This window comes from Pelecanus crispus, chromosome 21 (genome assembly GCF_030463565.1).
Source record: "Pelecanus crispus isolate bPelCri1 chromosome 21, bPelCri1.pri, whole genome shotgun sequence".
NCBI classification, from domain to species: domain Eukaryota; kingdom Metazoa; phylum Chordata; class Aves; order Pelecaniformes; family Pelecanidae; genus Pelecanus; species Pelecanus crispus.
Genome location: NC_134663.1, coordinates 6,533,515 through 6,551,294, shown reverse-complemented (window position 1 = coordinate 6,551,294; position 17,780 = coordinate 6,533,515). Strand labels below are relative to the sequence as shown.

General features: G+C 65.4%; 3 protein-coding genes across 3 annotated transcripts; 1 reads left to right on the top strand and 2 right to left on the bottom strand.

The window, feature by feature from the left end:
• The first annotated feature begins 1,932 nt into the window (after positions 1-1,932).
• LOC104025212 (E3 ubiquitin-protein ligase PHF7) lies at positions 1,933-4,614 on the top strand. Its single transcript, XM_075724219.1, is given in 5 exon segments — positions 1,933-2,032; positions 3,138-3,285; positions 3,517-3,783; positions 4,003-4,116; positions 4,257-4,614. Coding segments are annotated over 5 exon segments (987 nt in total).
• Positions 4,615-8,535: 3,921 nt separating this feature from the next.
• Positions 8,536-10,663, bottom strand: PPIA (peptidylprolyl isomerase A). Its single transcript, XM_075723911.1, has 5 exons — positions 10,594-10,663; positions 9,417-9,447; positions 9,222-9,310; positions 8,858-9,030; positions 8,536-8,721 (listed from the first exon to the last, which is right to left on the bottom strand). Exons 1-5 carry the CDS (start codon positions 10,660-10,662, stop codon positions 8,586-8,588), a joined length of 498 nt encoding a protein of 165 aa, XP_075580026.1. The 5' UTR covers position 10,663; the 3' UTR covers positions 8,536-8,585.
• Positions 10,664-11,998: 1,335 nt separating this feature from the next.
• ZMIZ2 (zinc finger MIZ-type containing 2) lies at positions 11,999-17,409 on the bottom strand. The gene is given in 19 exon segments (XM_075723910.1): positions 11,999-12,106; positions 12,225-12,443; positions 12,544-12,627; positions 12,629-12,720; positions 12,799-13,043; positions 13,153-13,221; positions 13,311-13,378; positions 13,469-13,626; positions 13,804-13,909; positions 13,986-14,196; positions 14,766-14,910; positions 15,567-15,738; positions 15,815-15,880; positions 15,973-16,146; positions 16,226-16,480; positions 16,562-16,754; positions 16,841-17,043; positions 17,147-17,261; positions 17,360-17,409. Coding segments are annotated over 19 exon segments (2,733 nt in total).
• Positions 17,410-17,780: the final 371 nt, after the last annotated feature.

Genomic DNA, 17,780 nt, shown 5'->3' with positions numbered 1-17,780 from the left:
CTGGGTGATCTTAACGGTCTTTTCCAACCTAAACGATTCTATGATTCTATGATTCTATAAAGAAATACCTTCCACCCACCCCGCTCTTTTGTCCTTGTCTTCACTCGCGACTTCTCTACATCCTACCCCCGAGCAATGAGGGGGACAGGGAGTGGGGGCTGCGGTCAGTTGCAGCTCCGGGCGTGCTCCGGGGAACCAGCATCAAAGACCGGAAGCCCCGTGCCAGAGGACAGGGTGTTACATGCTGATTGGCATTCCTGTGAGTAAAAAACTTGGGATTCGGAGTAGTAAGACTTCAATGGCTTCATGAGCTAATGGGTATTGCTTGAGTGAAGGTGGGGGACCCTCTTCAGTTTGTAGGATAATCAGTTTTGCGGATTTTAGGAGTCCTACTTCAGCCATTAAAGACAAAAGTAGATATACTATTGCATCTGTTCCTTTCTCTTGCCATCCTGGAGCATGTTTGGAAAAATATTTGCAAATGTCAGGAGCGGCTTGGTCAACAAAAAGTGAAGTAATAATGATCCATTTTCAAGATTGTCCCCTCCCATACACTCTCACTTGTTTAGCTAATTGAGCTTAGAAATTTTAGTTTGTTGTTTTTCATCCTGCTCACTCCAGGGATTCTAGAAGTCCGTCTCTACAGTGTCTCAAGGTGTTCCTCCCTGCTTCTGTGCTATGATCCCATCTGGGCTCGGCTCTTGGCCCATGGTCTTCTCCCAGCAGCTTCTGCAGCCCATCTTTGATTGTGCTCCTGGATTCATATATGCGCATCCAGGGCAGACACCGATTCAAATAATTGTTGGACGTCTGCCCAAGTTGGATCGTATGTTCTGAGGATACTCCAAATGGTCTAGATGACCTTTTCTGGGTCATCTCTGAGCCTGGGCATCTGTTGTTGCTATAACACTAAATGGTTAGGGCTAAAAGGAACACGAACTGTTCCAAGAGCCAGCTGTCTGGGAACCTGCCAGGGTCCTATTGCAGCTTGTTTCAGAGGAGCCCTTCAGTGCTCAGCGCTGCACCGACCCCCATGCTCGGCCCTGGCTTTGTCCCCACGCTCAGAGCCGTACCCCTCCACCACACTTGGCACCCTTCCCATGCCATTGCCAGTGCTGTCCCCATCCCTGTGCTCAGCGGTGGCCCTGGCCCCATGCTTGGCCCCAGCGTCCACACTCTGTGCAAGCCCTGACCCTCAGCTTGGGCCTGGATGCCCATTCGGTGAGGTCCCCAGCCCCATGCTCAGCACCACCCCTGTCCCATGCCGGCATGGTTTAACCCCGGCAGGCAGCTAAGCCCCACACAGCTGCTCGCTCACTCTCCCCTGCAGTGGGATAGGGTAGAGAATTGGGTAAAAATGCAAAACCTCATGGGTGGAGATAAAGGCAGTTTGCTAAGGACAACAAAACAAAACAACGAAAATAAGTGATGCAAAAAACCAGAGTTGCTCACCACCAGCTGACCGATGCTAGCCACCCGGGAGTGACAACAGCTTGCAATTTTAATGCTGCACTGACATCACGGGGTATGGGATATCCCTTTGGTCTGCATCCCCACACAGCTGGCCCCGTTCCCTTTGCTGTGCTCGCCACTTTAGGCGTGCCTGCAATCGACACAGCCCCTGCCAACACACGGAAGGCTGCCTTTCACAGAATCCCAGAACGGTTTTGGTTGGAGGGCACCTCTGGAGACCGCCCAGTCCAAGCGCCTGCTCAAGCAGGGTCCCTCGGAGCAGGCTGCCCAGGCCCTTACCCAGCCAGGCTGCGCCCGTCCCCCAGCCTGGACACTCCGCAGCCTCTCTGGGCGACCGGCGCCAGCACTGCGGCCCCGTGCGGGTGCAAGAGCAGCTGCCCCCCCGACTCGGTGACGAGACGGCCGTGCCACAATGGGGTGGCAGGCAGCCGAAGGCGCCCCTGCCCATATTGGGGGCACATGCAGACGGGCGGTGGCGATGTCACAGTGGCCACTGTGACCCATCACCACGGCCCGGATAAAGGGCTGCTGAGCTCCAGCCGTGCATCAGTGCGACCTGGTGAGGTGAGGGGAAGGCTGGGGAGGAAGGGGCTTGCCCAGGGCTGCCGAGGGAGGAGGGGAGCCTCACACCTTGGGGCTCTGGGGCCTGAGCTGCAAGTTCACCGTGTCCCACGACTCCCTCAGTGTTGGCAGAGGAGCGTACGGAGGAGAAACCCCGGCACTGCTGGGGCAGAGGCTCTCCAAGCGCTTGCTGTCGACGTGCACCATATTCGCAATGAAGCAGCAGGATCCCGACTCAAGGGAGCAAGGTGAGAGCAAAGTGTCCCTCCCCACAGCTCCCCGCGGCTGGCAGAGCGGTTGTCGGGGCCGTCTACGTGCAGCCAAGACCGGTGGCAGGGGAAGGCGGGGGCTCCCCAGCCGCCCCGGGGCAGGCTCCCTCCTCCCCTCAGCAAGCAGGGCCCAGGCTGCGCTGCGGGCGCCTGTTGGGGCACCTGTGCCTGCCATGCCCCCCTCTTGTCCACAGGCGCCAGCCCTGCCCTTCAGCCAGCTAGGCAGGGACAGAGCAGGGCCTTGGGGGCCATCCCGTAGGGCCACTTCCCCCAGCCCCGCAGAGGTGCCCGTTCCCAGCAGCATGTGCTCTGTCCCCTCCAGCATGCATGCTGTGTCGCCGGGCAGAGGCTGACCCGGGTATCTGTGGGTGCAAAAGAGAGAAGAAAGGGCTCTGTGCCCACACGTATTGCCTGGTAAGTTCTCCTGGGGCTCCCTCCGGCTTTCTGCCAGGCACAGTCCCTTCCTTGCAGATCTGAAAAGCTCCCGGCCTTCTCTGCTCTGCAGTTTCTTGCCAGCGGGCTTTTTCCACAAGAGAGCAGGAATGGGTTTCTCATTGCGGACACCAAGCGCGCAATCCAGGAGGCAGCCCGGAGGGTGAGGACCTGGCAAGAGCCGGGAGGTTTGCACCAGGAGGGGCTTGCGGGAGCTCCGCCTGGACCCCGGGAAAGAAATCCCAGCCCTTCCACCAGCTCTGGGACAAACGCCTGCTCCCAGCAGCTCCACAGAGGCTCCGGCACAGGCAAAAGCCTCGTGCGCCAGGCAGATCCGCGGGCTGTGAGCCAGCTGTGCCCGCAGCCTGCGCCCTGCCTGGAGGCCCTGAGCCTGCCGCTGAGCGGGGCTGCTGCGCTCTTTCCAGCGCTGCTTCATTTGCGGCGAGACGGGTGCCACCATCACCTGCCAGGAGAAGGGGTGCGACCGCAGCTTCCATCTCCCCTGCGCCTCAGAGGGTGAATGTGTCACCCAGTTCTTCGGGCTGTACAGGTAAGGGCTGCCAGGCCTCGTGCAGGAGCCTCCCTGTCTTCAAGCCGCCTCCTGCCAGCAAGTGAAGAATACTTCCACAGAGATAGTTCCCAGCAGCCTGCCACAGCCAGAGCCAGAGTCCTGGTAGGGTCTGGGGCTCCTTCACAGCTGCTCTGCCCTCCTCGCCATTGACGGCGAAGGACTCGGCTCTTCTCACCTCACCTCGCCCCACGCCTTCCATCTACCCCCCAGGTCCTTTTGCTGGGAGCACCGCCCCGAGCAGGCAGTGCAGGCCAGTCCAGAGCAGAACAGCACCTGCATCATCTGCCTGGACCCCGTGGAGGACAAAAAGTCCTACCGCACCATGGTGTGCCCCGCATGCCAACACGCCTGGTTCCACCGGAGCTGCATCCAGAAACAGGCTATCCACGCTGGCGTCTGCTTCCGCTGCTTGCATTGCCAAAACAAACATCAGTTTGTGATGGAAATGCTCACCATGGGGATTCGAGTCTCCAAGAGGTTGGTTTTTCTCTTCCCAACTCACAAAATGTCAGGCGCAAGCGCAGTGCCCATCCAGGGACTGCCCTGACAGGCCTGGCCTTCTCCTGTCCCCTGACTCCTGTCCTCTGCTTCATGGAGGAGCTGGGAACAGGGTGGAGGCGGAAGAGCAGGGATGGCCTGGATCTGCCTGATGCTGGGGCAGCAGGGGCTCAACACTTTCCCTTCCTTCTCCGGCAGACAACCATCATGGGAGAGTGACCAAGCCTTCGGACTGATATATCAGCGGCACGTCCACTGCAATGCCAGCAGGTGCCTTTGTCTGAGAGGCAGGGAGCAGGCAGAGCAAGAGGGGTAAGTTGCCAGAGCAGCAATCTAGGGCTCTGCATGGGATCTCTGTCTCCCCAAGTGCTCAGGGAGGAAGGACAAAGAACAAGGGTTCCCTTGTTTGCGTCACTTTGTCCTCACAACCAGCAACCTGTTTGCTTCCCCAGGTCCTGGCAACTGCTCCTGTGCAGCTCCTGCGCTGCCAGAGGCATCCACCGACGCTGCTCTTACCTGAGGAACAGCGCAACCAGCTGGGAGTGCGACTGCTGCGCTGGCCTGGGCGCTGGTAAGAGGCGAAGCACCCGGGTGCCCCCGCACTGGGGCCTGGTAGCAGGGGCTTAGGGTGGGCTTGGCTCCGGGAGAGCTGTGGGCACCACGATGGCCTCTCCTGCCCCAGGGCTGGGTGGCCGTGCTGCTGACCTTCCTGCCTCCCCTCACAGCCTCCAGGGACAATTCAGAGCTTGCCAGCCCCAGCACTGCCAGCCAGGCAGCATCGGGGCTGCCCCATGCCTGCCCAGTGCCTGAAAGAAGCAGCCGCTCCAGCCACCCAGGGCCAGTCTGGATGCAACACCGCTCATGGTTACAATGGCAGGCACAAAAGCCGTACAGCCAGCTTGGAAAACAGCCTGGGACCAGCCGTGTGCCAGCCCCAAGCGCGGAGCCCAGCAGACCCAGCACTGCCTGGCAGGCGGCGGCGGGGCCGTCCCTTGGTGCTCTGGTGCTCAAGAGCAGCAGCCGCTCCAGCCACCTGGGGCCAGACCGGATCCGACACCGCTCACGGTTGCAGCGTTGGGCACAAAAACCATACAGCCGGCCTGGAAGACGCTGCTGACCGGTCACGCTCCAGCCCCGAGCGCTGGCCCCTGTCCCCCAGCACAATAAAGTTGGCTGCTCGTCTCATCTGCAGTGGGAGATCCCACGCTCATTTGTCAGACATCCTCCTCTGCCTTTCTGGAGGGGCAGCGTTAGGGGATGGGACTGGGGGGTTGTCTTCTCCCCCAGGCTTGGCAGCATCTTCCCCAGACCTTCCTCCCTGCGGGCTGGCCTTGGCCGACTGCCCAGCACCTTGGCCGTGTGCGTCAGGCCTTGCTGGCCCCGGGCGGCTGCTGTTCAGCCTTGCTCCGGAGCAGCGCTTTCCCCTGCCGCCCCGCAGTGGGATGTTCGCACACGCACCCCCCCCGAGCCCCATCTGCACCCGCGCTCTCTGCCCCTTCCCCACCCCCCTGCAACAGATCTCCGCCGCCCTCCCGGGCGCTTCCTGCCCCAGCCTTGCCCAGGGCGCCCTGGCACGTCCCGGGGCGCGGCAGTAGCGCGGTCGGGCTGCCGCCGGACTCGGGCCGCCCCGGGCTCCCTGCTCCGGCCCCGTTCCCTGTCCTGGCCCTGTGGGCAGGCCAGGGCCCGGGGCTGCCCCAGCTGCTGTGGCATGGCCACGCTGCGCTCCCTGGCTCGTTGTCTGAGCAGCTCGGCCACCCGGCTGGCCACCCTTGAGTAGAGCGGGGGTGCCACCCTCAGGCGTTTTCCGTTCGCCGTGTTTGAGGCGAGATCGTGTCCCTCACGCTCAGAGCGCTTCAGGGGAGCACACAGCATGCTGCCTGCTCTGCCCTGGCAGGAAATGATGTGTTGCTCTTTGTAGTTTAGTTGCCTTATTCCTTCTTGGTGGAAAAGGAGCTGGGGGTGCTGGTCGACAGCCGGCTGAACATGAGCCAGCAGTGTGCCCAGGTGGCCAAGAAGGCCAACAGCATCCTGGCTTGTGTCAGGAATAGTGTGGCCAGCAGGAGCAGGGAGGTGATTGTTCCCCTGTACTCCACACTGGTGAGGCCGCACCTGGAATCCTGTGTCCAGTTTTGGGCCCCTCGGCACAAGGAGGACATTGGGGTGCTGGAGCGTGTCCAGAGCAGGGCAGCAGAGCTGGGGAAGGGTCTGGAGCACAGGGCTGGTGGGGAGCGGCTGAGGGAGCTGGGGGTGTTCAGCCTGGAGAAGAGGAGGCTGAGGGGAGACCTGATCGCTCTGCAGCTCCTGGCAGGAGGGGGCAGGGAGGGGGTGTTGGGCTCTTCTCCCACGTAGTTAGCGATAGGAGGAGAGGAAATGGGCTCAAGCTGCGCCAGGGGAGGTTTAGGTTGGAAATTAGGAAAAATGTCTTTACGGAAAGGGTGGTCAAGCATTGGAACAGGCTGCCCAGAGAGGCGGTGGAGTCCCCATCCCTGGAAGTGTTCAAAAAACGGGCAGATGTGGCACTTCGGGACATGGTTTAGTCTGGTCTACCCTTGATTGGCTTAGAGTAGACTTGGTAGTGTAGGTTAATGGTTGGACTGGATGATCTTAAAGGGCTTTTCCAACCTAAACGATTCTATGATTCTATGATTCTTCTGAACCTCTGATGCAGAGCGCTGGGGGCCATTGACCAAGGCTGATTTTTGCATTGTTTTGCTTGGCAGAGCTGCAGGAGGTGAGCCGGGCAGCGCTGCTGCTTGCTGGGGTCGGCGTGGAGGAAAGAGGCCTTAGGAAACACCTTCCCGAGTCCCGCAAAAGCACAAGAGGTTCTTCTGCCAGTGGAGCTGCTGGTCAGCGGTGTGTCCCTCATTGCTCTAGACCCGCGGCCCACGCAGGTGATGGGGTTGTCGCAAACACAGATTTGTGAATCCTGCTGATTATGTTAGTTTGTTGTGAATGAGTGACTTTACACAGTTTGATTGAGTAGCAGCTTAGAATTTACTTGTGGCAAATCACAGGCGTTGACTGTGATATTTTAATAGCACTCAATCATCAGTGATTAACAAAGTGATTAGACAAAACTGATCAAAACAGTGACTTAGTTACAGGTCTGAAGATGGCGAGGTTCGCTCTACTACTGCAAGAAGTGCATAAAGGGAAATTAAGTTACACTGAGCTGGAATGATTCACAGAGAGATCGTGGATGCAGGGTATAAGGCGGACCCTCCCATTCGGTCACGAGGTTCAGAATAGACCCCCTTGCTTTCTAAACTCCTTTTCAGAGAGGAGTTGTTACCATAAAAGCCGGTTGCAAGAACTCTCTAAGACTTATTTTTTGAGTTTTAGAATGCAGGCATTCTTTATATAGCGCTGGGTGCACGGGGGATACTTCCACCTAACGTGCACGCCAGGTTACTTAACTACAAAGATTATATACAATTAAGATACGCATATTCATTACATTTCCAAGAAATGAGTATCATATTCATATTATCTCTTGGAACTCATTAACATATGTAAATGTCCTTCACGCATGCATACTTATGTCCATTGGTGGTCTTTCGGGGTCCTCGGTAGTCTTCCTCACGGGGGGGGAGCCTTACTGTGGCCCTTCAGTACTTAAAGGGGGCTTATGAGAAAGATGGAGACACACTTTTTAGCATGGCCTGTAGCAAAAGGACAAGGGGTAATGGTTTTAAACTAAGAGGGGAGATTCAGAATAAGGAAGAATTTTTTTACACTGAGAGTGGTGAAACATTCAAGGTCAGGCTGGACAGGGCTCTGAGCAACCTGATCCAGTTGAGGATGTCCCTGCTCTTGGGGGGCGGACTGGATGACCTCTAAAGGTCCCTTCCAACCCAAACCATCCCATGATTCTATGAAGACCCCAGGTGCAAATCGCACACCCACCACCTCAGGCCCCCACACCCACAGTGCCAGGACTGAAAGCTGTTGCTGGTCCTCACCTTCCCCTGGCTGCACTTCCACAGCCCCACAAAGAGCGGGGCTCTGCGCCTGCTCCAAGCCCCTGAGCCTCCACCCTCATCAGAGCCCAGCTCCAAAATGGATGCCACCACACAGCGCAGGGGGGTACAGGGTGGTGCAGCCAGGGGTGTTCAGCTTCAGGTGTAGGCATTGGGGTGTAGCTCCCAGCACAGGCAGGGGTGCAGCTCCCTGGGCAGGGGGTGCAGGCCCTGTGGGTGCACCCCACAGAGGGAGCAGGGGGCCAGGCCCTGCCTTGCCGGGTCCACAGGGTGCTGGAGTCTACCCCCACCCACCCCAGCACCCTCAGACACGGATTGTCCTGGAGCAGGGGACCCTTGAACTGGGAGTACCAACCACCCCAAACAGAGCTGGGCACCCCCAAACTGGGACCACTGCCCCCCAGCTGTGAAGGCCCCCCCAGTTTGCAGCACTGCAGCCCCCAAGGATCAACTCTGAGCCAGGGCCAGCTGCCTGCACCTGTTCACTCTGGACCCTACTGATGACCCAGTGTAGGCACAGTGCAGGGGTCCTCGTGTCCCACCCCCCCAGCACCCCTCCTTCCTCCTCCACCAGCCCCACACACCAGCCACCCCAGTAAGGGGGAGAGAAAGGGGCCACTGTGGTTTAATTTGTTTTATTTAGACTCATAAAGGTAACTGCGGCCCAGATGGACCGTGCACATGGGGCTGAGACCCAGTAGAAACGCAGCAGTAACTCAGGAGCGGGGTGGGGCGGGGTGAGCCGCAGCGGGGCATGGCACCCGGGCTGCTGAAGGAATGGTCAGTTGTTAAGAGAAGGGTTTATGAGAGCTGCCCGCAGTCGGTAATGGTAATCTTCTTGCTTGTTTTGCCATCTTTGGAGCCACAGCGCTCCATGGCCTCCACCACGTTCATCCCCTCCTTGACATGGCCAAAGACGACATGCTTGCCATCCAACCTGCAGGAGAAGCACTGGTCACGGCTGGTGCCTGCTGTCCCCACGCAGGGACCTCGGCACCAGGCCCAGCATGTCACCTCCCCGCTGGGGTGGGTGCCGGGGACCCCCGAGCTCACTCCCGCAGCCCCCGACTCACCACTCGGTCTTGGCAGTGCAGATGAAGAACTGGGAACCATTCGTGTTGGGGCCAGCGTTGGCCATGGACAGGATGCCAGGGCCCGTGTGCTTCAGAATGAAGTTCTCATCGGGGAACTTCTCCCCGTAGATGGATTTGCCGCCAGTGCCGTTGTGGCGCGTGAAGTCACCACCCTGCGGTAAAACGGCGATTCAGGTCACGGGTGCAGGAGAAGACTCTCAAACCAGGCAGTGGCCCTGCAGAGGCTGCAGGCAGGAGGCAGAGCCACCTTTCCACCCCAAATCTGCCAGCATCCAACTCCAAAACCCACCCAAGTGCCAGATCCCCTCACCCGCCCACCTCTCTGCTGCAGAGCACCACACACCTGGCACATGAACCCAGGAATGATTCTGTGGAAACAGGACCCCTTGTAGCCGAATCCCTTCTCACCAGTGCTCAGGGCACGGAAGTTTTCTGCAAAAGACGACGAAAACCACCGTGAATATCTCATTTTGTCCAGAGCTAGGGAGACCACTGGGGTTTGGTGCAGCCGCACCGTGGCCAGCACCACTTTACCAACCTGCTGTCTTGGGGACCTTGTCTGCAAACAGCTGCAAAGAGAGGAGAGGCTGTTAGTCAGGTTGGGGTGAAGACCGGCTGCCCCCCCCGGGGGCACCCCCAGCCTGCAGGGATCCCTCCCTTGCTGCTCAGAGCCCAGGGACCCCCTCTGGGAGGTAGATCCTGGCCATGACTGCAGCTGCAGAGCAATCCCCACCTCACGCTTTCATCTGGAGGCATCTGGAAACTCTGAACTAACAGACATGGCATCCAAACGAGTTTAAATATGCCGCATGGCTCATCCGCAGGGCAGATGCACATTCGTTCCGCCAGCTTGGATTAAATTAAAAACCCATTTGACTCGAGCCTTCCCAGGCAGAGCGTACGCCGCCTCCCAATTACTCTAGGAGGATTCCGGGCAGCCAGCAGCCATCTGCACAGCAAGGCGCTGCCAGGCAGGGAGCGTGCTCCCCGCGGGCTCTGCGACAGCCGCAGCGATTCCTGGAGCGCGGTCGGCGGCCGTACCGGAGATGCTTCACACCCCCGGCCGCCCGCTTCACGGGGCGATAAATGCTTGGCTGTCGCAGCGACAATCCCGCGGCGATCGGGTTGCCGCCGCTCTTGCTCCCCGCCGGCCTTCCCGGATCCGGGAGCACAACGGGCGCCCTGGGAGCATCTCCCGGAGCCGGGGCTGCGGCTCGCCCCGGTGCACCGGGCGCTGCTGCCGCCCGCCGAGGGGCGGCCCCGTCCCAGGGGGACGGGGACAAAATGGCGGCACGGGCAGCCGCGGCCCCGATCCTGCAGCAGAGGGGAAGCCGCCGAGCCCCCCACTGCGGGCGGGAGCGGAGCCTCCCGGCGAGGCAGGGCAGCCCGGCGGCGAGGCCGGGGCGGCCCGGGGCTGCGGGGCGGGAGGCGCCGGGCAGCGGCACGCCCTGGGCTGGCACCGCCGCCTCCCAGGCGAGCCCCGCCGCCCCGCCGGGTCCTTTGTTCCCTCCCGGCCGCTGCCGGGGCACCGCTCCGCTCCGCTCCCCTCCCCCCCCGCACCGAGCGCGGGAGCCACGTGGAGGCGGCGCGAGCCCCCGCCGCCCCCCGCCCGCGCAGGCGCGAGGCCCCCCGCCCCTCCCCCCCTCCCCGGCAACCGCCCCGGCGAGGAAATGGCGGCGCTGCCGCCCCCCCGCCTCAGCACCCCCCCCCCCCACCTCGAAGGTGACGCGGCCCAGGGGCTCGCCGTTGGCGGCGATGTCGAAGAAGACGACGGGGTTGGCCATGGCGGGGCGGGAACGGGGCGGCGGCGGCGAGGGCTCGGTGCGGCGGGCGCGGCGCAGCAGAAGGAGAGGGGCTGCCCGCCGCCCCTTATATAGGGCTAGGCACGGCCCGCCCCCCCCGCCGCGCCGGCCAACGGCAGCGGGCGTTGTGGCGGAGCGGCGTGGCGGAGAGCCAATCGGCGACGCCGCGTTTGAAAGGGGGGAGGGGAAGGGGAAAAAAGGCGGGGGCGGGGGGCGCGCGGGCCCGGCGGCCGGGCAGGGCGGGGCGCGCATGCGCGGTGCTGCGGGGGGGGGGGGGGGGGGGGGGGGGGATGGGGCCGGTGTGGGGCCGGGGCCGGGGCCGGGGCCGGGGCCGGGGCCGGGCGGTGCGGGCCGGGGCGCCGAGCCGAGCCTGAAAGGCGTGTGGCGGGGCGGGGCGGGGCGGGGGCCGCAGGATGGGAGGTGCGGGGCCGGGCCGGGCCGGGCCGGGCCGGGCCGCAGCGTGGGGCAGGGCCGCCGTGCGGAGCAGGCCCGGGGCAGGGCGGGGGCCCGGCGGTGCGGGTCCGGGGGCGGCTGCGGGCTCTATCCGGGGCGCCGTGCCCCGGGCTGGGGGGCGGCCGGGCCCGTGCAGCCCCGCGCAGCAGCCGGGCCCCGCTCCCGCTCCCGCTCCGCCGCAGAGCCCCCCCGGCCCGGTTGGGCACCGCCGCCCACGCTGCCCGCGGTTAATGATTGACGGCGGCGGGCACGGCTCAGCGCCCAGCCTGGCCGCAGCCGCCCCGGGGAAGGCAGCGGGGCCCGCCCAGCCGCCCGCTCGGGACCCCCTGCCCGGGGCGCGGGGCAGCCCCACAGCGGGGCGACAAAGGACCGGGGGGGGGGCACGCAGGGAGAGCGCCTTGCCCAGCGATGCGAGCGAGCCCTGCCGAAACGAAATCCTTTAATAGCCAGCGATAAAGGAGACGGTACAGGGAGCTCGACGGTGGGGGGGCCGTGGGGCAGCTGGGGGGCTGAGCCCCACGCCCCACAGCCGGGCGCGTATGTTACAGGGGGAAGCAGCGTATGCACATTTATACAGGGGGCGCGGGCCCGCCCCGCAGCAACGCACTTGCCTTTAAATAGAGGTTGGGGGGTTTCGGGGAGGGGGGGCAGTAGTGTTTCTACACTATGTACAGCCTTGTGCTTCTGGGGGGGGGGGGGGGGGGCTGAGCCCGTCCGTCTGTCCATCCCATCATGTCCCTTTAAGGGAAGCCCCCTTCCTGGAGGGGGTCCCAGCTCTGCGGCAGGCAGGGGCACGCCAGCGCTGCCCCCTTGGCCTCGTGGTGGGGTGGGGGGGGTGGGGGGTCCGTTGGGGGGTAAGAATGGCTCAGTTGTTCTCGAAGAGGGAGAGGAGGTCGTCGTTGCTGCTGCTGGGGAGGTCGGGGGGGCCCAGGTAGGAGAGCAGCTCGTCAGGGTTCGTCAGCTCGGGCAGGAGCTGGGGGCGGCAGCGTGTGACGACCGGCCCCCCCCCCAACTCCTCCCCACCCACCCTGCAGCAGCCGGGGTCCCAAATCAGCACCGGGACCCCCAGCCGCCCCCCCCGGGCTACTCACGTCCAGGGCAGGCTCCGACCCGTCGCCCGTCCCAGCCATGCCGGGTGCGGGGGGAAAGGCGAGGTCGGCGGCGTGCGCCGTGCCGGGGGGTCCCAGGGGGGGCCGTGCCGGCGCACTCCGGTGGTGCAGCGGCTGTGCCGGCTGGCCGCCCGGGGCCGGGTTGTGCAGCCCCGGTTGCACCGGGGGGTGGGATGCCTCCATCCGCCCCGGCGGGGGCAGCTGCGGGGGCAAGAGTGCGGCGGTGAGACCCTCTCTCCACTGGGACCCCATGGGGAGAAGTAGGGGCCGGGTAGAGCCCCCCACCCACAGCCCAGCTGACCTGTGTGGGGAGAGGGGGCGCAGGGGGCTTCTCGGGGGCCAGGAGGCCACCAGGGATGTCGGACTGGTAGGAGATGGGGGGGGGGTCCCGGCGCAAAGTCGTTCAGCGTAGGCGTGCCAGGGGCGCCAGGGGGTGGGAATGGCTCTGGGAAGCCGCCGGGTCCCGGAAAGCTGGAACCTGCAGGAGGAAGGAAAGTGATCGGGTGGCAGGGAGGACGACGCGGACGGGGCCCGTCCCCCGCAGGTCCCCCCGTACCCGGGGCACCGTAGTCGGCGGCAGCACCCGCCGGCGGTGGCGGCAGTGCTGGGAAGGGCGTGGAGCCGGGCCCCAGGGCTGCGATCATCTCCATGATGTTGGGCAGCACCATGTGCGTGGGGCTGAGGGTCCGGCACCGCTTCAGCACCGGTCCCTCCGGCTCCTCCTTGACATGGACGTCTGGTTTGACCGGAACAGGTTTCCAGCTGCAGGTCGGGTCGATGGTGATCTCCTCATGCTCCGAGCTGGGGGCGGCAGGACGGGCGGCAGGGCTTAGGCTGGGGGGCATTGGCCGCATGGTCCCCCGGGGGTGGCACGGTGCCGGCCAGGGACGGATGGAGCGGGGACACTTACTTCTGGATGTAGATCAGGATGCCCAGCATGTACTGGTCCACCTCCAGCCCCTCCAGCAGGGCTGTCTTACTGTGGGCAGGGAGAGGCAGGGTGAGGGCAGGGAAACCCCCACCACAGGCAGGGAAACGGGGGCATGGCCCCACTGGGCCCCCACTCACTTGCAGACAGGACACCGCCACGTCCCCCTCTCGCAGTTGAGCTGCAGGTAGGACTCCAGGTCGAAGCACTGCAGGGGAGAGCGGCGGCTGAGCTGGCGGGGCGGGGGCAGGACACAGGGTGGGGGACACCCCCCAGCACCCTGCCACCACCCCCCCACCTGTATGTGCCGGCAGTCGTGGCCCCTGGCTGGGAGCTGGATCCTCCGGAAGGTGATGGGACACTTGAGGGACACCTTGATGGCCGTTTGCTCCACGCCGTCCTCGCCATTGGGCCCCGGGGTCCCCGGGATGGTCCCACTGCTGAAGTTGCGCTTGACTGCGGAGGGGGGAGCGGGAGGGGTGTGTGTGAGGGGCACCAAGGGCCGGAACTGGGATGCCGGGATGGGGTGGCATCGTGGTGGCATCAAGGTGTGGTGCCCCATCACCCCCGCCACGCTGCAGGCCCCCATCCCGCAGGACCCGGCGGGCCGGGGTTGCTGGCTGCAGCACTCACTTTTGGTGATGCAGTGCTCGGCGGGGAGCAGGCGCTTCTTGATGAGACCCTGCAGCACCGAGCGCACCGAGGGCCGGTGCACCAGCTGCAGGACGAAGAGGTGGGACTGCAGAGAGACGGGGGGGCTGAGCCGTGGCCCAGCCACCATCCCCCCTGCCCCCGGGACCCCCCCGGCGACTCACGCAGCAGCAGGCAGTGACGGTGATCTGGATGGTGTTCCTGCCGGGCTGGCAGACGTGCTTCAGGTAGAGCGGCTTGTGGGATGTCTTGTTGTCGCCGCGCTCGATGGTGAGCGGCGTGGCGTTGACACTGACCTGCACGGAGGCCGGCCAGTTGGTGTTCATCTGCCGGTCCTCGTGGTGGTAGCACTTGAACTGCAGCTCCAGGTCAGGCCTGGCGGGGCGGGCAGGGGTGTGGGCAGGTGTGCGGGCAGGGGGTGTGCCCCCACGTGAGCCACCGCACTGATACCGCCATGCCATTCAGCACCGCGCTGTGCCAAGCCACGCTACGTACCGTTGCGTCATAACGGCGCTGTGCCAAGCCACGCCAGGTACCAGCACGCCGCACAGCGCCGTGCCGTGCCAAGCCACGCCACGCACCACCGCGCCATACAGCACCATGCTGTGCCAAGCCACGGCACGTACTGCCACGCCGCACAGCGCCGTGCTGTGCCGAGGCGTGCTGGGTAGCGCTAAACCATACAGCACCGTGCTGCGCTGAACGGCACCGCGTACCGTAACACAGTACCGCGCCGAGCCACGCCGCACAGCACCACGTGGCGACAAGCCACGCCGCGTAGCACCACACCACGCTGTGCCGCACGGCGTGCCGTGCAGCGCCAGGCCAAGCAGCACCGTATGACGGCGTGCAGCGTCACGCTGTGCCACGCGGCGCCATGCGCGGCACCGTACCACGCTCTACCACGCCGTGCCGCACGGCCCCCTGCCCCCCACCGCCCCCACCTCATCATGAGAGTCTTGTAGACGGAGTCACGGAGCTGGAAGACGTGGTTGCTGACGGCCAGGTTGTGCTGCAGGCGGAAGGGCTCCAGCACCACGCCGTCCCGCACCGGGAAGGTCAGCCGCAGCTCCTCCCCGGGGGCCGGCCCTGCCAGGGACCCCCGCGGTCAGCAGGGACCCCCGCGCCCCACCCTGGCCCCGCCCACCAGCTGACCCCACCCTGCAGGAAGCCCTGCCCCACAAAGAGGCCCCTCCCACCACAGGTAGCCCCGCCCCATGCAGGAAGCCCCTCCCACCACAGGTAGCCCCCGCCCCATGCAGGAAGCTCCTCCCACTGGCAGAGGCCCCTCCCACTCAGGGCACCCCACCCTAAGCAGAAAGCCCCTCCCACTCAGAGACCCCACCCCTACATGAGGCCCCTCCCGCTATGCCAGAGGCCCCGCCCACTTCAGGATGCCCCACCCCCATGCAAGAAGCCCCTCCCATCAAAGCAACCACACTCTGAAACCCCGCCCACTGAGCCACACCCTCTTCACAAAGCCCCTCCCACTCCTCATAGTCCCGCCCCTTCACATGAAGCCCCTCCCACTGCCTCACTCTGCCCTCTCATTGGGCAGTGCCCTCGAGCTCCCCCCACCCCCCCCGCTGTGGCCACGCCCCCCGTGCTGCAGCCCCTCCCTTTTCCTGCGTCCTCCCCACAGCACCCGGCCTTTAAAGGGGCAATGGCCACCCGGCTGGCAAAGTGGGGCCACCGGGGGGGTCTCTGCGATGTGCCGCCCCCCCATCCCCCGCGGGGGCACCTACCCGAGGGGGACGGGTGCAGGGAGGTGACGCTGGGCTTCATGTCCGGCAGGAAGGGCGACTTGACGTCCTGACCCGGGGATGCATAGGGGGGGATGCCGCTGCCCGGCGTCATGGGCGGCGTGGGGTTCCCAGCCAGCGGCGAGCTGGGGTACCCCGGCAGCGACCGGCCCGGCTGCGGAGGCACCGCACACCCTCAGCACCCGGCCGGGCCGGCATTGCCCCCCACCCCGCCCGGCGCCGGGACTCACCCCGTTGACGGCCGCCTGGCTGTAGGTGCTGAAACCGGCGCTCTGCCCGTTGAACTGGTCAGCAGGCTGCAGGAGGAGGAAGGTCCCTGGGGATTGGCACCGGGGGGCTGGCAGATACCCGGCCCGCCCACCCCGTGCCCGCCGTTCCCCTCCGGTACCTTGTAATAGGGTCCGGCGTTGCCCGAGGCAGAGAGGTACTGGCCCATGCCCTGCTGCAGCCTGTGGCCGGGGTAGGAGGGGGACGGAGCGGAGGGCTGGGGGGCGCTGGGGGCGTACTGGGCACCGGCCGCAGCGTACTGCCCGCCCTGGAGGTACTGCTGCGCCGGGTATCCCTGCGGGGCCGGGGGGGTCAGCACCAGCAGCGGGGGGCAGTCCCGGCACGCCGCGGCCCCCCCCAGCGCGGATGCTCACCTCGTTGGAGTACGCCCGCTTGAGGCCCTGGCGGGGCAGCTGCTGGCTTGGGGGGGGGCCGGGGTAGGCGTGCTGGGGCATCCGCTGCCCACCGTACAAGGGGCCGGCGCCAGGCGCCCGTGCGGGGCTCATGTTCACGGGGGAGACGCCGGACGGAGCCATGACGGCCGCCATGCCAGCTGGGCTCATGCCGGCAGGGGCGCGGGGTCCGGCGTGGGGCAGGAACTGGCTGCTGAAGGGCTGCCCTGTGCCCATCTGCAGCAGGGAGAGAGGGGAGTCACGGCGGGGGCGGTGGCGGCTGCTGGCTTCCCAGCTCTGCCGCGTCCGGGCTCTTACCGCGCCGTACTGGCTCAGCTCCTGGCTCTGCTTCTCCTGCAGCGCCGCCACCGTTGCCGTAGCCGTGGCCGTGGCTGTGGCGGCGGCGGCGGCCACGGCGGCAGCAGCAGCTGCCTGGGTGAAGTCGGCAGGGGGACGGCCGGCGTGCGAGGGGAGCCCCATCCCACCGGGGCCACCGGGGCTGCCGGCATAGCTGGAGGACAGAGAAGCGGGGAAGGGGCACGTGGTGGTCCCGCGGTGGGGCGTGTGCCAGGATGGGGGGCGCAGGGCCGGCCTTACCTAGCGGCGAAGCCCGGCCCACCGGGGTAGGTGCTGCGGCCATAGACGCCCGGCTGTACGTAGCCCTTCCCGGGCGCTCCCTCGGCAAAGGGCTGCTGCGGCAGGAACGGCGGTGAGCTCACGCCTGAGGCAGTGCCGGCCATGCCAGGCAGCAGCGGGGTGCTGGAGCTGCTCCCCCCGGGGCCCATGGGGCTGCCGAAAACCTAGGGGGTGCCGGCGGGGGGGTGGGCAGCGGGTCAGGCAGGGGGCAGCCGTGCCCGTTTGCGGTGGGGTCCCCGGGGTGGGGGGTGAGGGTGCAGCGGGTACCTGGCTCTGGGAGGTGTTGCTGACACCCCAGACGGTGGTTACCACGGAGAGGGATCCCGCCGGCTGATTGGTGCTCGGTTGCCAAGGAACAGCCTCATATGCAAATGAACCATCACTAGAAAGAAAAACAAATTAATTAAGACGAAGGACGGAGGGACGGAGGCCACGGGCTGGGGCAGCAGCGGGTGCAGCCCTGGGGGTGCCGGGGCTCACCCGTGGGGCGTGGGCGGCAGGGAGGGTTTCATGGGGTTCATGGAGTTCATCGGCGGCGGGCGGGCGCAGGCTGGGTCTTCCGAGGCCGCGGTGGGCGCTGCGGGACGGCGTCACCGTCACCGGGGCTGCGGGAGGCAGACGAAACGGCGGGTGAGGGGGCAGCCATCCCCCCCGAGGGGCCGGGGACCCCGCAGGGGAGTCCGAGGCCGGGGAGGGGGGGGTGGCCGGGAGCCTGCAGGGGCCCCCCCCGCCCCCGGCCTCCGGCACCGGGACTTGGCGTCCTGCCCGGGCCTGGCACGGCCAGCTGCCCGGCACGCGCTGCCCCCGGCGCCCCGGCCCCGCGTGGGGTGCGGGGCCCCCGAGGAAGCCCCCTCGCGCCGGCCCACCGCGGCTTCCCGCCCCCCGGGAAATCCCCGCGGGC